This window comes from Camelina sativa, chromosome 19 (genome assembly GCF_030686135.1).
Source record: "Camelina sativa cultivar CO46 ecotype springtype chromosome 19, ASM3068613v1".
NCBI classification, from domain to species: Eukaryota; Viridiplantae; Streptophyta; class Magnoliopsida; order Brassicales; family Brassicaceae; genus Camelina; species Camelina sativa.
The window spans coordinates 14,769,203-14,783,515 of record NC_141898.1 but is presented as its reverse complement, the minus strand read 5'-3'; the positions used below and the strand labels follow the sequence as shown (position 1 = coordinate 14,783,515).

At 32.4% G+C, this 14,313-nt stretch overlaps 1 protein-coding gene and 1 pseudogene across 1 annotated transcript; both read left to right on the top strand.

Annotated features, from left to right (window-relative positions):
- The first annotated feature begins 841 nt into the window (after positions 1-841).
- On the top strand, positions 842-2,932 carry LOC104766461 (large ribosomal subunit protein uL18z). The gene is made up of 7 exons (XM_010490352.2): positions 842-988; positions 1,363-1,432; positions 1,528-1,746; positions 1,843-1,922; positions 2,007-2,123; positions 2,238-2,542; positions 2,637-2,932. Exons 1-7 carry the CDS (start codon positions 986-988, stop codon positions 2,746-2,748), a joined length of 906 nt encoding a protein of 301 aa, XP_010488654.1. The 5' UTR covers positions 842-985; the 3' UTR covers positions 2,749-2,932.
- Positions 2,933-3,562: 630 nt separating this feature from the next.
- On the top strand, positions 3,563-6,383 carry LOC104766460 (disease resistance protein TAO1-like; annotated as a pseudogene).
- The last annotated feature ends 7,930 nt before the right edge of the window (positions 6,384-14,313 follow it).

Genomic DNA, 14,313 nt, shown 5'->3' with positions numbered 1-14,313 from the left:
ATCTCATTATTTTGTTAACAATATGAATATTAGATTAATAGATGTATATAATTAAATCGATTAATTAATATGTAACAAAATAATTAATATACGGTATAGTGTAGGTTAATTCATATAATTAACAATCAAAATACAATATATAATTTTAAAAACTAAGCAAATCAAATAAAATTAACAAAAAGAAATTAATATTTTTTATCAAATAACTTAAACTGCAGTGTACCACGTGTCAAAATCTAGATCTACTATAATAGATCTTACAAAATAGATGTTATTTTCATAAGTTATATTCAACATATGATTTCATGGCATAGTGTTTGAGCAAAAAAAAACAAATTAAACAATCATATATATAACACTTTAAATAAAAATTACAAAATAAATAAAATAAATGTTAACCCGTGCTCTAGCACGGATCCAATTCTAGTTGAATAAATATACTAGGAGCAGACAATTCATAATAAACTAGTATGAATAAGTTGTATTGATACTTGATAGTGAATTAATTTTTTTTTTTTTTTGTATTTGTAAATCCAAACATCACTTATTTTTGAAATACAATTGATATAAAGAATATCACTTATATCTTGATACAAAAAGAGCTGTAATCTTTTTCTGGAGTATTTTTTTACAGAAAATGGTTCTTAATAATAATGTATACACTAATTTTTTTTTTTGTGAAATACAATTATTTATTTATGTTAACAACATCAAAGAAGTATATAAAAAAATATTCAATTGGTTGAATTTATTTGGACTGTAAACTTTTTAACACTCCTTAATCTCTAAAGCGTAAGCTGAAATGGGTGCAGTAGAAAAGTTTAAATATAAAAGCCCATAGGCCCGTTATATCTTTTTCTTCAGCCCAAGAGGAGTTTTCTAGGGTTTTGTCTTATAAGATCCCGCATTTAGGTCATTCCGCCTCTTGTCTTCTCGTCACACTCATCTTCACAGCAAAGCCTCTCGTAGCTAGAGGAATCAAACAATGGTAAACCCTAGCTTTCATCTCCCTATCTCTTCTCATTTCTCCATCGTTTCTTCTTAGTTTTCTCCTTAGAAACTCTGATTCTGATCTTTCATTTCATATAGAAACGTCCTCCTGCATTTTGTTTTTGATTAGATATGGTAACGAGAGAATCATGATTCAGCTTCGTTAGATGTTTTTCTTCATGGGTTTTTAGTTTTATAACTTGCTTTGCAATTGAAATACGAAAAGTTTGACACTTTGTGTTTTGTTCTGTTTTAGAGGTCACAGATGCGTTTTAATGGTGTTTTCAGTTTTCACCTTGGATCTTTGTTAACAGTTTATGTTGTTGGATCTTATTAGACTAATAAAATAGGATCGATTTGTTTTGTTATTAGGTGTTTGTGAAGTCGTGCAAGTCGAATGCCTACTTCAAACGGTACCAAGTGAAGTTCAGGAGAAGAAGAGGTATAGATTCTTGGTTTCGTTTTTCTGATGATATTGTTTGGTCTCTCTCATTGTTTTCAACCTTTTACTGAAAAGTTGTTTCATTTTTTGTGTAGATGGAAAGACTGATTACAGGGCTAGGATCCGTCTGATCAATCAGGACAAGAATAAGTACAACACACCTAAGTACCGTTTTGTTGTCAGGTTTACCAACAAAGACATCGTGGCACAAATTGTCTCTGCTAGCATTGCTGGTGACATTGTGAAAGCTTCTGCTTACGCTCATGAGCTGCCTCAGTATGGTCTCACTGTTGGTCTTACAAACTATGCTGCAGGTATTGGAATCAGTCCTATTCTGTTATTTTACAATTTTATATGTTTGATTCTGTGTTTGTGGTTTACTAATATGTAATGTTTTTTTGTTGAACCAGCTTACTGCACTGGGCTTCTTTTGGCTCGCCGTGTTCTGAAGATGTTGGAGATGGATGACGAGTACGAGGGAAACCTAGAGGTATGTTGTAAAGCTGGGTTCATTCTGAAAATAAAAGGTTGAGTTTTTGTTTTTTAAAAAAACTCAAATCACACAATGAATCAGGCCACTGGTGAGGACTTCTCCGTGGAGCCAACTGATTCAAGGAGACCTTTCCGTGCTCTTCTTGATGTTGGACTTATCAGGACCACAACTGGAAACCGTGTGTTCGGTGCTCTTAAGGTATGAAATTGTTCTCTGATTATATGTTTGCTGTATTTTATCTTTCTTCTTGAGCAAATGATGATAGTATCAAAATTCTTTAATACCTGTTTGGTTTGCTTCATGAAACTTTAGGGTGCTTTGGATGGAGGTCTTGATATCCCACACAGTGACAAGAGGTTTGCTGGGTTCAATAAAGAGAACAAGCAACTTGATGCTGCAATCCACAGGAACTACATCTATGGTGGCCATGTCTCTAACTACATGAAAATGTTGGCTGAAGATGAGCCAGAGAAGCTACAAACTCACTTCAGTGCTTACATTAAGAAAGGAGTTGAAGCTGAGGGCATTGAAGAAATTTACAAGAAGGTTCATGCAGCTATCCGTGCAGACCCCAACCCTAAGAAAACCGAGAAACCTGCTCCCAAGGGACACAAGAGGTAGAAACTAAAAGCAATTTACTAATAATAATCAATTTTATTACCTGGCTTAGTCCATTGGTGTCTCATTTTGTTTTCCATTAAACAAAAACAGGTACAACTTGAAGAAGCTTACGTACGAGGAGAGGAAGAACAAGTTGATCGAGAGAGTTAAGGCATTGAATGGAGCAGGTGGTGATGATGATGATGAGGACGATGAAGAGTAAATCAGTCCTCCAGCCTTCTTTATCTCATGCCCCTTGTAGCTTTTTATCTTTTGAGCTTAATGCCTCAATTTTTCTCTTTTCAGACTAAAACACTCAGCTTTTGTGTTCACATTTTAATTGCGTTCGAGGATTTTGATTTTGAGGATACATTTTCTATTAAGAATTTATTATCTTATTACCCCCATTATCGTTTTCATGAATCTGCTGTCATTTCTTTAGTTTTGCTTTAATTCGTAGTTTTTTTAGTACTACTACTGCCCTAAAAGTGTCTACCTATACTTCTCATCTGTTCACAGCAGGTACACATTCTTATTGCTTAGATTTCGATTGTCGAAATAGAGTGTGGTTGAGTGAGTCGATTTGGAACGACGTCTATTCTTTGTTGTCACATATTCTATGATTTTACTTATAACATACATTCGCTACTACTACGTAACCAAATGTAAGAATTAAGCAGTAAGAATTTATCATACCAACTCATCGTCCATGAGATTATTTGGTATTTTTGTCTTACCAATCAGCAATCAATGTTTTAAGATTTCTTGGATGAGCTGTGTGTTCTTCAATTTGCTAGCTAGGGAGTTAAGATTAATAGAACCGAGTCTCATTGAATTATTCAATTATCATATTCACACCTAAACCTCACTATATAAGTCAACACTCCCCCACTAATTCAAATTCTTCGTGCTCTCATTTTTATTAAAACTCCTTAAAGCAATCATATCTAGAAATGGGGGTTGGTGAGCGTTTCTATACTGTTGTGACATTATTATTTGATTTTGTCTTTTCGCAAAGAAATATCAATAAGGCTTATTATACACAAAGCCTCTATGTTAAACCTTCCTCCACTTCTCTGCCCACACCGAATGAATTCTTCTTTTTTTTTCTTAGCACTGTTGCAGCTGCAATAGGCTTTTTCACGTTTGTTAGAAAATTCAGATTCCATCAGTGATAATGAGGTCAAGAGAGGAGAATCCATCAGTCCTGAACTTGTACATGCGATCAGAAGTTCTAAGATTGCAATCATCTTACTCTCTAGGAACTACGCTTCTTCGTCTTGGTGTCTTGATGAATTGTCTGAGATTATCAAGTGCAGAGAAGAGTTTGGTCAAACTGTGATGGTCGTTTTCAATAAAGTGGATCCATCTGATGTAAAGAAACTGACTGGTGATTTTGGGAGTGCCTTCAGAAAAACATGTGCAGGTAAAACAAAGAAGGACACTAGGAGATGGACACAATCTCTAGCAAAAGTGGCAAAACTTACCGGTTACGTTTCAAACAACTGGTTTGTCTCTTATGATTTTTCATTTGCTCTTCTTAAGTTTTCTAAAACAAGAAATTATGTACATTATAAACTCTAAATGTGTATGTTAGTTTTTGTGACTATTTGATGGATGTGATCCTCTTCTATTACGGATAATGAGGCGGTCATGATTGAAAAAATCGCAAGTGATGTTTCCAACTTATTTAGGAGTTGCGGAAAACAGGTTGAATGACAAAAAAGTGCTTACTGTTCTTGATAACATCGATCAGTCAATGCAACTAGATGCTATTGCAAAATAAACTACGTGGTTCGGTAATGAAAGTCGGGTTATCATCACAACACAAGACCATAAACTTTTGAAGGCACATGGCATCAACCATATTTACAAGGTGGGTTTTCCATCAACACATGAAGCTTGTCAAATCTTTTGTATGTCTGCTTTTGGTCAAAAGTTCCCCGAAGATAAGTTCGAGGAACTTGCATTAGAAGTCACAAAACTCTTAGGTAACCTACCATTGGGACTAAGAGTTATGGGATCACATTTCGGGGAAATGTCTAAGCATGAGTGGATTAATGCAATACCAAGGATAAGGACTCACCTTGATTCTAATATTCAAAGCATTTTAAAGTTCAGTTACGATGCCTTATGTGGTGAAGATAAAGATTCATTCCTTCATATAGCCTGCCTTTTCAACAATAAAAGAATTGAGAACGTGGAAGAGTATCTTGCGCATAAGTTGTTGGATACGAAGCAAAGGTTTCACGTATTAGTTGAGAAATCTCTCATATCTATTGAAGAAGGATGGATAAAGATGCATAATCTGCTTGAGCAGTTAGGTAGAGAAATTGTTCGTCATGATGAGCTAGGATCCATTCGTGAGCCCGAAAAATGTCAATCTTTGGTTGATGGTAGAGATATTAGTGAAGTCCTCACTGATTGCACGGTTAGTTCCATTTCCTTACAAAAGTAAATTCATTTAATAACTTACCATCTCTACATAATTTTTCGGTTTTTTACAGGGTAGTATAATTGTTATAGGCATACATTTTGTTGTAAAGTGACTTGAAATCTCTGAAGACGTCTACAAAAATGTACAAGACTGTGTAAGGCGCAGAGCCGGTCCATAAAGCATGAGCATGTGGAACTTATTTTTGAAAAATAAATACCACAAGCTCATGCTTTATGCCTTTGGACCTTATTTTTCAAAAAAATGTGTTTAGCCTAGTGGTATTTATCTTAGGTAGGGTTCGATTCTTACCAGTTGCAAAACAGCTCTTTTATTTTAATTTGATTGTGGCCTTTATTAACTTAGAGTCGGCTCTGATAAAGCTTTTACTGGGTTTTTGTAGAGGCTGACTCAAGGCAACTTAGGGTTAGGTTTTGGGAGTGTAGGCGGCGCAATCGCCTGTATGGTGTAATAGATTTTAAAATATTCATAAGATCTTTTATTTTCTATTGTATCAGGTTTTTTGAAGTATATATAAAGACTAGGGGTTTGTAAGGTTGTTCATCAAATTAATAATATAAACCCTAGACAAAAGGTATTCACCTCAAGAATATTCTATTTCTCTTTTCAAAGCTTTCTTATTCTTCTGTTCATCCAAATTCACAACACATTTCAATTTATCTGAACTATCAGGCGAATTAAATATAAGTGAGAGAACTTTTGAAGGAATGCTTAACCGAAATTCTTAAGAATCAAATGGAACGACCAGAGTGATAAATTGTACTTACCGCAAGGTTTAAATAATTTATCTCAAAAAGTTAGACTACTAAAATGGGATCATTTTCCAATGACATGTTTGCCTTCCAATTTTTGTACGGAGTATCTTGTCGAACTAAACTTGCGACACAACAAATTTGAGAAGATGTGGGAAGGAAATATGGTACAAAATTGTGATGTGTTTTATTTTCTTACACCTTTTCGGTAGAAAGAAGTGGTTTCAACTATTATTTCAAGTTTTCTTATGTTTTCCTTTGTTTGTTTGTACAACCGCTCCTAAACCTTAATTGAATTTGTTCCATTCAAAGAACCTAAAGGAGCTACCTGATTTTTCAACTGCCACTAACCTTCAAACACTGATTCTTTGTAGATGCTCAAGTTTGGTGGAGCTGCCCTACTCCATTGGAAATGCCAATAATCTCCAAAAATTGCATCTTTGTAGGTGCACTGGTCTAGTGGAGTTCACCACCTCTACCGGAAACCTTCATAAATTGCAAAATGTGACTATAAGAGGATGCTCAAATCTAGAGGTTCTTCCTAGCAACATTAACTTGATACTTTCAACAAAATATAAATATAAAGAATCTGAACAAATTAAAATTTTGTTATTTCCTGCTTTTTGTCGAAAAAGCTTTGTGATAAAATGATAGTACTTCCTCCATAGCTAAAAAAACATACGTTGATATTTTAGTTGTATAACATTGATTATTATAAAGATAAATACCCTAGAATAGCACTACTTTATGTTTTTCTTCCAAAGTTAGCACATAAGTTAAATATTCCAAAACTAGCATTATTATGATTTTTTCTTAAATAATAAAATTAATTATTATTTTGTTACTTACAATTTTGAAAGCTTACATAAAGCTTCCAATGATGCTTGAAGTGAAGCTTCCGATCTTCTTCTTCTTCTTCATGTATCAATTTTGATCTTAGATTTTGAGATTTCTGACGTGATTCTTATGGCTTTTAATTGAAAAATTAGACTAATTTGCAGTCAATCTGATCTGATGGTTATTGGAAGAAGATGAAGAAGAAGAAGCAGAACGAAGATGGAAGAAGAAGCTAAGGAGGAACGAAGATGGAAGAAGAAGAAAAAAGAAGAACGAAGATGTAAGAGTTTTGAGGAGAACGAAGATCTGTCGGAGAAGCCACGTCATTACCATGTAACAGAGACGCGAGGTCCTTGTTACTTTGTTCTCAGCCAGAACATTCTTTGAGATTCCATAAGAAATTCTTCTATGATATGTACGTTTGATTAAGAGTGGTGGTCTCAGAGCTAAACCAATGTTTGGGTATTGAAATTGTTGGTAACTGTTGGATAATGAATGAAATCTGATTATGAGTGGTGGCTTGAATTGTTGGGTATTGGAATCTGAACTGCGAATGAAATGGAAAATCATGGGTAATCTTGGAGCCGAAATGTGTATTTGAGTGCTACTTTCTCCTATGTGGACACCAAAATTGTTACATACCAAGTGTTTGATATAATGTCATTGATAACAAAGCAGTTGGTAAAGAGTACGAAAGTTTGTCTTCGTCTTCGATGTCGATGTCTTCGGCTTGTACTTCATCGATGATGGAGTTGGCTAGTAGTGTTGGTGATGCGGAGTACAGCGGGGGAGGATCTTCTGGTTATGATCATCGTCATTTTTGAGATTTCTGAATATTTAGGAAAATCTTCCTAAATTTCAAGAACGTCTTCCTAGACATCGTGAAATCCTTCCTAAATCTAAAGAAATGAGTTTTTGGATCTTTTAATTTATGTTTTGCCATTATGTATCACATATTACTCTATTTGGTGAGTGATATTTGATTTTATTTTGTGCACATCATGATATTTTATCTATATATGAAAGATTTAAAATTTGATTTTGTGTCTTCCTAAATATTTTATGAAGGCTATCATGAAGTTTAAGGTTTTCTTCCTAAATATTATTGAATCCTTCCTAAAATTTAAATAAATGTGTTTTTCGGTGTTTTGCCTCAATATGTGAAAGATTACTCTATTAGTGAGAGGTAATGATATCATTTAACAATATCCAGACTTTTTAGGAAGGTTATCCTTAAGTTTTAATTTTTTTATGAAGGTCATCCTAAAGTTTAGTGACGCTTTCCTGAATTTCGTAAAATCCTTCTTAATTTTTGTGGAAAGTGTTGTTGGATGCTGGTTTTTCAAGTTGCAAGAAATCAGAAAGGATTCTAAAAAATACATAGAACTTAAACAAGAAGGAAAAACAGAGTAAAGATCCTTGTTAATAGCACTTAAAACAAATCTAATGCTATGAACATAAGAGATACTAATACTACATAACAATAAGTTAGAGGATTTTCAAAGTCTCCAGCATGGTGTTGACTCCAATTTCCTGCTTCCGTTAACATGCATTGGGATGAAGAATGATGACCATTTTCAGTCACAAGTTGAAACTGAACTGGTTCTAATGTTCCAGCAAATTAACAACAATCACTAATTTTACCAACAAGACAATAAAACAGAGAACTTTGAACAGAAGAAACAACAACAACAACAAAATTAAAACTCAATCACATCTGAAAACTATAGCATTACAAAACATTAGGTATAAGTTAGGATTTGTATCTATTACAACCTTAATTCAACTAATAATGTCGCTTTTTCAATCATAGAAAACATCATTCGCTTTTTATGAAGGTCATCCTGAAGTTCAAGAAATATTTCCTGAATTTCGTGGATTCCTTCCTAAATTTCCGAGGAGTGTTGGACGATGGATGTTGGGTGCTGATTTTTCAAGTTACAAGAACATGAGAAGGGATTATGCGAGCTATCTACAAAACTCAATATGGTGGCGTGTATGCTCCTTCTTTTTGTTTTTTTTCCTTTTAATGAAAGTCTTCCTTAAATTTAAGAAATCATTTCTAAATTTCTTGTAATCCTTCTTGAATGTTTGATTGAGAACATTTTTATATGCTTACCGATGAAGATGTAGCTACCAATCCAAATAATTAATACAAAACCTTCTTGAGTATGTTTTAAAACAAGTTTTATGGTGAAAACCATCCAAAATAGCTTTATCATCCAAAATCCCAATGAAAACAAACACCATATATCATTTGATATATCTAAAGCCCCCATTTTGACCACTACAACATCACAAGTAAACAAACGTCACACATGGTGTTTATGAACCACCATTGATACATCTAAAGCCCACATCTTTTTCAATCTTGTATAAAAAACACACACACACTCGTAAATTTTTAACTCATCCCCAAAGAGTTAGAAAAGAGTAGCTTTGTTCAAAAGAACCCATCACAAATTTGAACAATTTCAAAACTAAGAAACACACAAATTGAACGGCCAAAGTTAAAAATTTGGAATCTTTCTGGGAATAGGAAAAGATGAGATCTTTATGGTTACCCACATCAAAAAAGAAGGACCTAGAAGAGGATTCTCTTCCATAGTCTGAAAAGCAAATTTCAAACTGCAATAATGGTTTTTATGGGAAGAAACTTTCTTCTACAAAACTCATCACTTCCTCTCCTCCACCAATGTATTTCTCTTTCACAAAAACCCTTGACCACAACACCCCTGCTGCCGGTGAAACATCACCACCATTGTCTCTTTCTCGGGCCATTAGATTTTGAAGCTCTTCTTTGAAACCCCATCCATTGACACATCTCTCTCACATACCACCACGCCAAAGTTCTCAATCGCAGCTCTCACGGTAGTACACGACTCCATCGTCCGCCGCACAACGACGTCATGTAAATCACAACACGATTCTCTTCGTTGTTGAAAAATCTCAGAGATTCCTTCACTATTCAGATTTAATGGTTTCAAAACCTTTTCGTGTCCAGTAATGGATTCGTAGGTGGTGTTCAAATTGAGATCTGGGTACGGGATGAATCGTGTTGGTGGAGGCTGAGAAGAAACAAAATAAACTTTAATTTTATTAATAATTTAGGTTTATTCCAAAATTAAGGATATATAAATTTGTGCTAGTTTTAGAACATTTGAAAATATGTGTTAATTGTGAAAGAAAAACTAAAAATGGTGTTATTTTTGTCAATTGCCCAATTATATATTTGTATTAATGTTTGGTTGTATTAATATTTTCAACTTTCGTTCAAAATGAAAACTATCACAGTTCACTCAGTTAGATTCACGTTCCATAATCTATCATATATATATATAGATGCCAAATATTGTAGAGTCTCTGGAGATACTAGATTGCTCCTTTCACAAGTCAAGTTTTGAAAGTTTCAACTATTGCAAGCTGCTTCAAACTGACATCCAGACTAGTAACAACGATCCGGTCTTAATCGGTGGAGAACTGACCTGAAGATCGAGACAAACTTTGAAACCCAAGTCGACCGAACCATCCAGAGAAAATGACAAACATTATAAATAATATAATTATTTTGCTTTAATTTCTTTTTACATTTCCCTTATATATATGAATATATCACAATAAAGTGAAATGTGTTAAAGATACAAGAATGCAAAAAGATTTATGCTATGTCGTGGTGGATTCCACTTTATCTATTTAATAATGAACGTCAATGAATTTCGTAAAAGTAGACTCGGAGTAGTCATGATTTAAAAAATTCCATATAAACAAATCAATTAGGATATTAATGATTCTATATAGGTTAGATCATCTCTAGTAGTATAGTATCCCATCTCTATATTTTAATCCAATATGTCAGAATTGCAGTGGAATCTCAAACTTCGAGACTTGTTCTTTGGATGAAGATAGCAACCCTGATTCTCCAAATTTTGTAATGACATAAAACTCTGACGAGCAAATGTGACAACATAACACATGCATGATGCATCTTGTTGTTGATGATGATGAGAGCTAAACTGCCACGAACATAACAAAAAAAAAATATATAATTTAATAAAAGGCGTTTGCCTTATATTCCCCTTATGTAACTGATGAAAAGCTCCTATATTGATATAATATATATGCATTATAAGTTCCTTGATTTAAAAAATCCATTTCAAAGAAGAAGGGCTCATCCTCAGAAAAGGAACCGCCATTGTTGCAGAAAGAGATAGGTCGTCGTGAGATCCAAATCATCACATCTTACGGTGAAGCCAATCGGAGTGGCCATCGTCTTCCTCAATCCATAACCCTCCAGTTTTAGCCGGGAAAATCAAAGGATTTGAGGTGAATCTTCTGATTTTCCGATTTCGATCTTAATCAGTCATCGAGTCGCAATTGTGGGTCGAGAGAGAAGAGAAATAGAGAGTCGGGGAAGAAAGAAATAAAAAAATGATCAAAAAAAATACCTTTTATATTTATCTATCATCCAATCGCAAATAACCACGTCGCGGTTCTCATCGATTGCTCAAAGTACTTCCTAAAGGATCGATATTCAGTTTATTGAATCTGAAAATGGATTTTTATTTAATTTTTGGGCCCAATCAGAAGAGAACTGAAGAGAATCACTCCCAATAGAGATGGTCTAAAAAACTAACAGTCACTATCTCAATAAAATTTGTTAATGTCATTAAAAGTAAAACTCTGACGAGCAGATATGACAACATAACACATGCATGTTGATGAGGAGAGCTAATCAGTCACGAATTCGTGTCTAATGACAAAAACAAAAGGCATTTGCCTTATGCATGCGGCATACGGCATACCCCATAATACTATTTAATTTAAGTGCCTCTATTTTTCTATTTATTTAAAACTCCATTTCATAGATTAACATACTAAAAGTTACTATCTCAATAAAATTTCACAAAATAAAATGTAAGTTTCGAATTATACTACACATATTTCATTACAAAAAAAATAACTGTTGTAAAACATAATGTAATTTTTTTTTCATTTTCCTTAGACTCCTAAACGCTCCCCCCCCCCCCCCCCCCCCCCCCTAATGCACCTTAGGGAGACAGCAGTGCATTCGCAAAAGGTTTCGTTTTACCTTTATGAGAATGTGAAATGTGTTATATGGTACTACAAGAATACAAAAAGAGTTATGAGATTTCAAGCTGTATTACTATTTGTCTATTTTAATAGTGCACGTTAATGAAAAATCATAAAACCAGACTCAGAGTAGCAATGATTTGAAAACTTCATTAAAACTCACAAGTAGTAGTAAGAAAACAAAATTATACTATCATCATCTCTAGTAATAATATCATATCTCTATATTTTAAATCCTATACGTCAGAAGTTCAGTGGAATATAAATTTATCATGCATTGTAGAGTTTTATCAAATGTTTTGGTTACAGGTGGCCACATGCTAATATATTCGTAGTTTTTAATCAAAACATAATGATGGCACCACTTTAACGAGATCTTACCGAAGCGTCAAACTTGTTGTTCATTAATGGTTGGTTCCATTATATTAATGAGAAAAAAGGCCCATCATTATGTTTTATGGCATATGATTTAGAAAGCTCCCCGTTGTTTATTTTGTTGTTTCCTTCTAATAAATACTGCAACACTTGTATTTAGTCAGAGTATTAACTATTTAAGAACGCTATAGATGCTTCTATACTACTGTTATTACTTGATTATAAATTAGCCATCCACTTACGGTTCGGAAAAAATATTTAGAGGTTCATCTATAAAACATCCGCAAACGTAGCAAAAAACAAAAAAACCTATTCACAAATACTAACATTTGTAAACCGTTATGATTGCTCATGTTTAACATCAAGCAGTCATATAATTAACCGTTATGTTATAATTATTTTAATTTTTTAAATTACTTTAAAGCCAGAGTTTTTTTTTTTGCTTTTTCAAAAAGGATTGCGATAGAAAAATAGTGGCGAACAACAAGACTTCAATAATGATAAAAATCATGAAATTATTAATACAAAAATAATGTTTTATACATATATTTATAAAATTTATATTGAATATTATACTTGATATATATATATTTATTATATTAGAAAATATACTTAAAGATTAAAATATACTACACCTTTTTATTTAGTTAATCTCTGTTTTTTTTAGAATTAAAATTATATTATGTTGACTTTCTTCTAATAAAATAAAGAAATAATATATTTAACAAAAAGTGCACAAACAAATATATATTAAACAAAGCAATGAGCAAAAAATCATTTTATAAACTTTTTTTTTGGTTTTCATTTAGTGGATATATTTTTAGCTGAAAATTTTGCTTCCTCAAGTTTTTCATTTATTCTACCAATCATACAGAGAAGTCAGAAAAATGTTTGACTCATGATTATGTAAACATGTTAAACAAGGAAAAAATAAAAGTATATTTCCCTAATAGAAAAGTGAGGAATGTTTTTCTCCAAACATTATTTCATTCTAAACTTTGTTTTCTGAAGATTTCTAGCATCATATATGTAGAACTTTTCCTCGTAAATTCTTGTAATACAGATTATATTTTCTATAAGTTTGTCTCGCTCGTATAGATGATTAGTTACTCTATTTTTTTTATTCAAAATGGAGTAATTCTATTTTGGAGTTGGCCCAACCCTACTTCATTTTGGAGTAGAAAATAGAGATCTCCAAATTATAGTGTAAAATGAAAATAGAAGTTTCCAAATATAGAGAAAAAAATGGAAATCTCTATTTTAGAGATGAAAATGAAAATGGATTAGAGCAAAATTGACTTCAAACTCCATTATGAAAATGAAAATAGAGATGGATTGGAGTTGGTCTTAGGTCCATACTCCATTTTTAACTTTCACCATTATCGCCTTTAATTAAGTAGTACTGAGTGAAGATAACGATCATATATAATCAGAATAAAAAGAAAATGAATTTCATAATATGAATGATGTGACAAAGGTGTAATTATTCTTTACCATCATAATAATTTCGCATGATTACATTTTGCAATTATAAAAAGAAAAAGTTAGTGGAAAATATTTACCAAATATATATATATATATATATATATATATATTTTAACAGCCTACCAACAATATATATATATATACTACCAACAATATATATAAATATATATATAAACAAAACCATATATATATATGGTTTCGTTTGTGTTCTTTCAAGAGTAGAATATTTAATTATGATAAGTATAACAACAACAATTAGCTTGACCGTAATTGTTATTTTCCTTTCGTAATGAATTTGCGTTGCAGTTTTTTTGTTTATTTTGATATAATGTTATGGATTTGTGATACCCTCGTTTTGATTGTGTGTCACTGGTAGGTTTGATTAGTGTTTCTTTGTGTATTACCAAAAAAATGTTTTATTGAATTTAAGTTAGTAGAGTTAAAATTTCTCCCAAAAATTGCTATTTTTATTCGAAGAGTATCTTCCTCTCTACTATCATCATTGTGTACCATCCTTTTTAATTTCTTATTTACATTGTGATCACTTTCAAGGTTATTAATAAATAAGAAAAAATTAGAAAAGATTTTGCCCGGAACATAGATTGTTTATGGTTAGTTAAAACAACACTTAGACGATAATTCTTATGTCTGACAGACAATTGAATATGAAAATAGTTTAAATAAAAAAACAATTTATTTTCATTATTTTACAAATTTTTTATATTTGCAACTAATTTTAGTTTCACGCCTCATTTAAATTTTTATTCACAATTTTCAACAGCATACATTTTAG

What these genes read in the sequence shown, in the direction of transcription:
- LOC104766461 (XM_010490352.2), top strand. An exon ending in GTGTGTTCGGTGCTCTTAAG is followed by an intron (nt 2,124 to 2,237) that starts GTATGAAATTGT and finishes ATGAAACTTTAG; the next exon opens with GGTGCTTTGGATGGAGGTCT. An exon ending in GCTCCCAAGGGACACAAGAG is followed by an intron (nt 2,543 to 2,636) that starts GTAGAAACTAAA and finishes AAACAAAAACAG; the next exon opens with GTACAACTTGAAGAAGCTTA.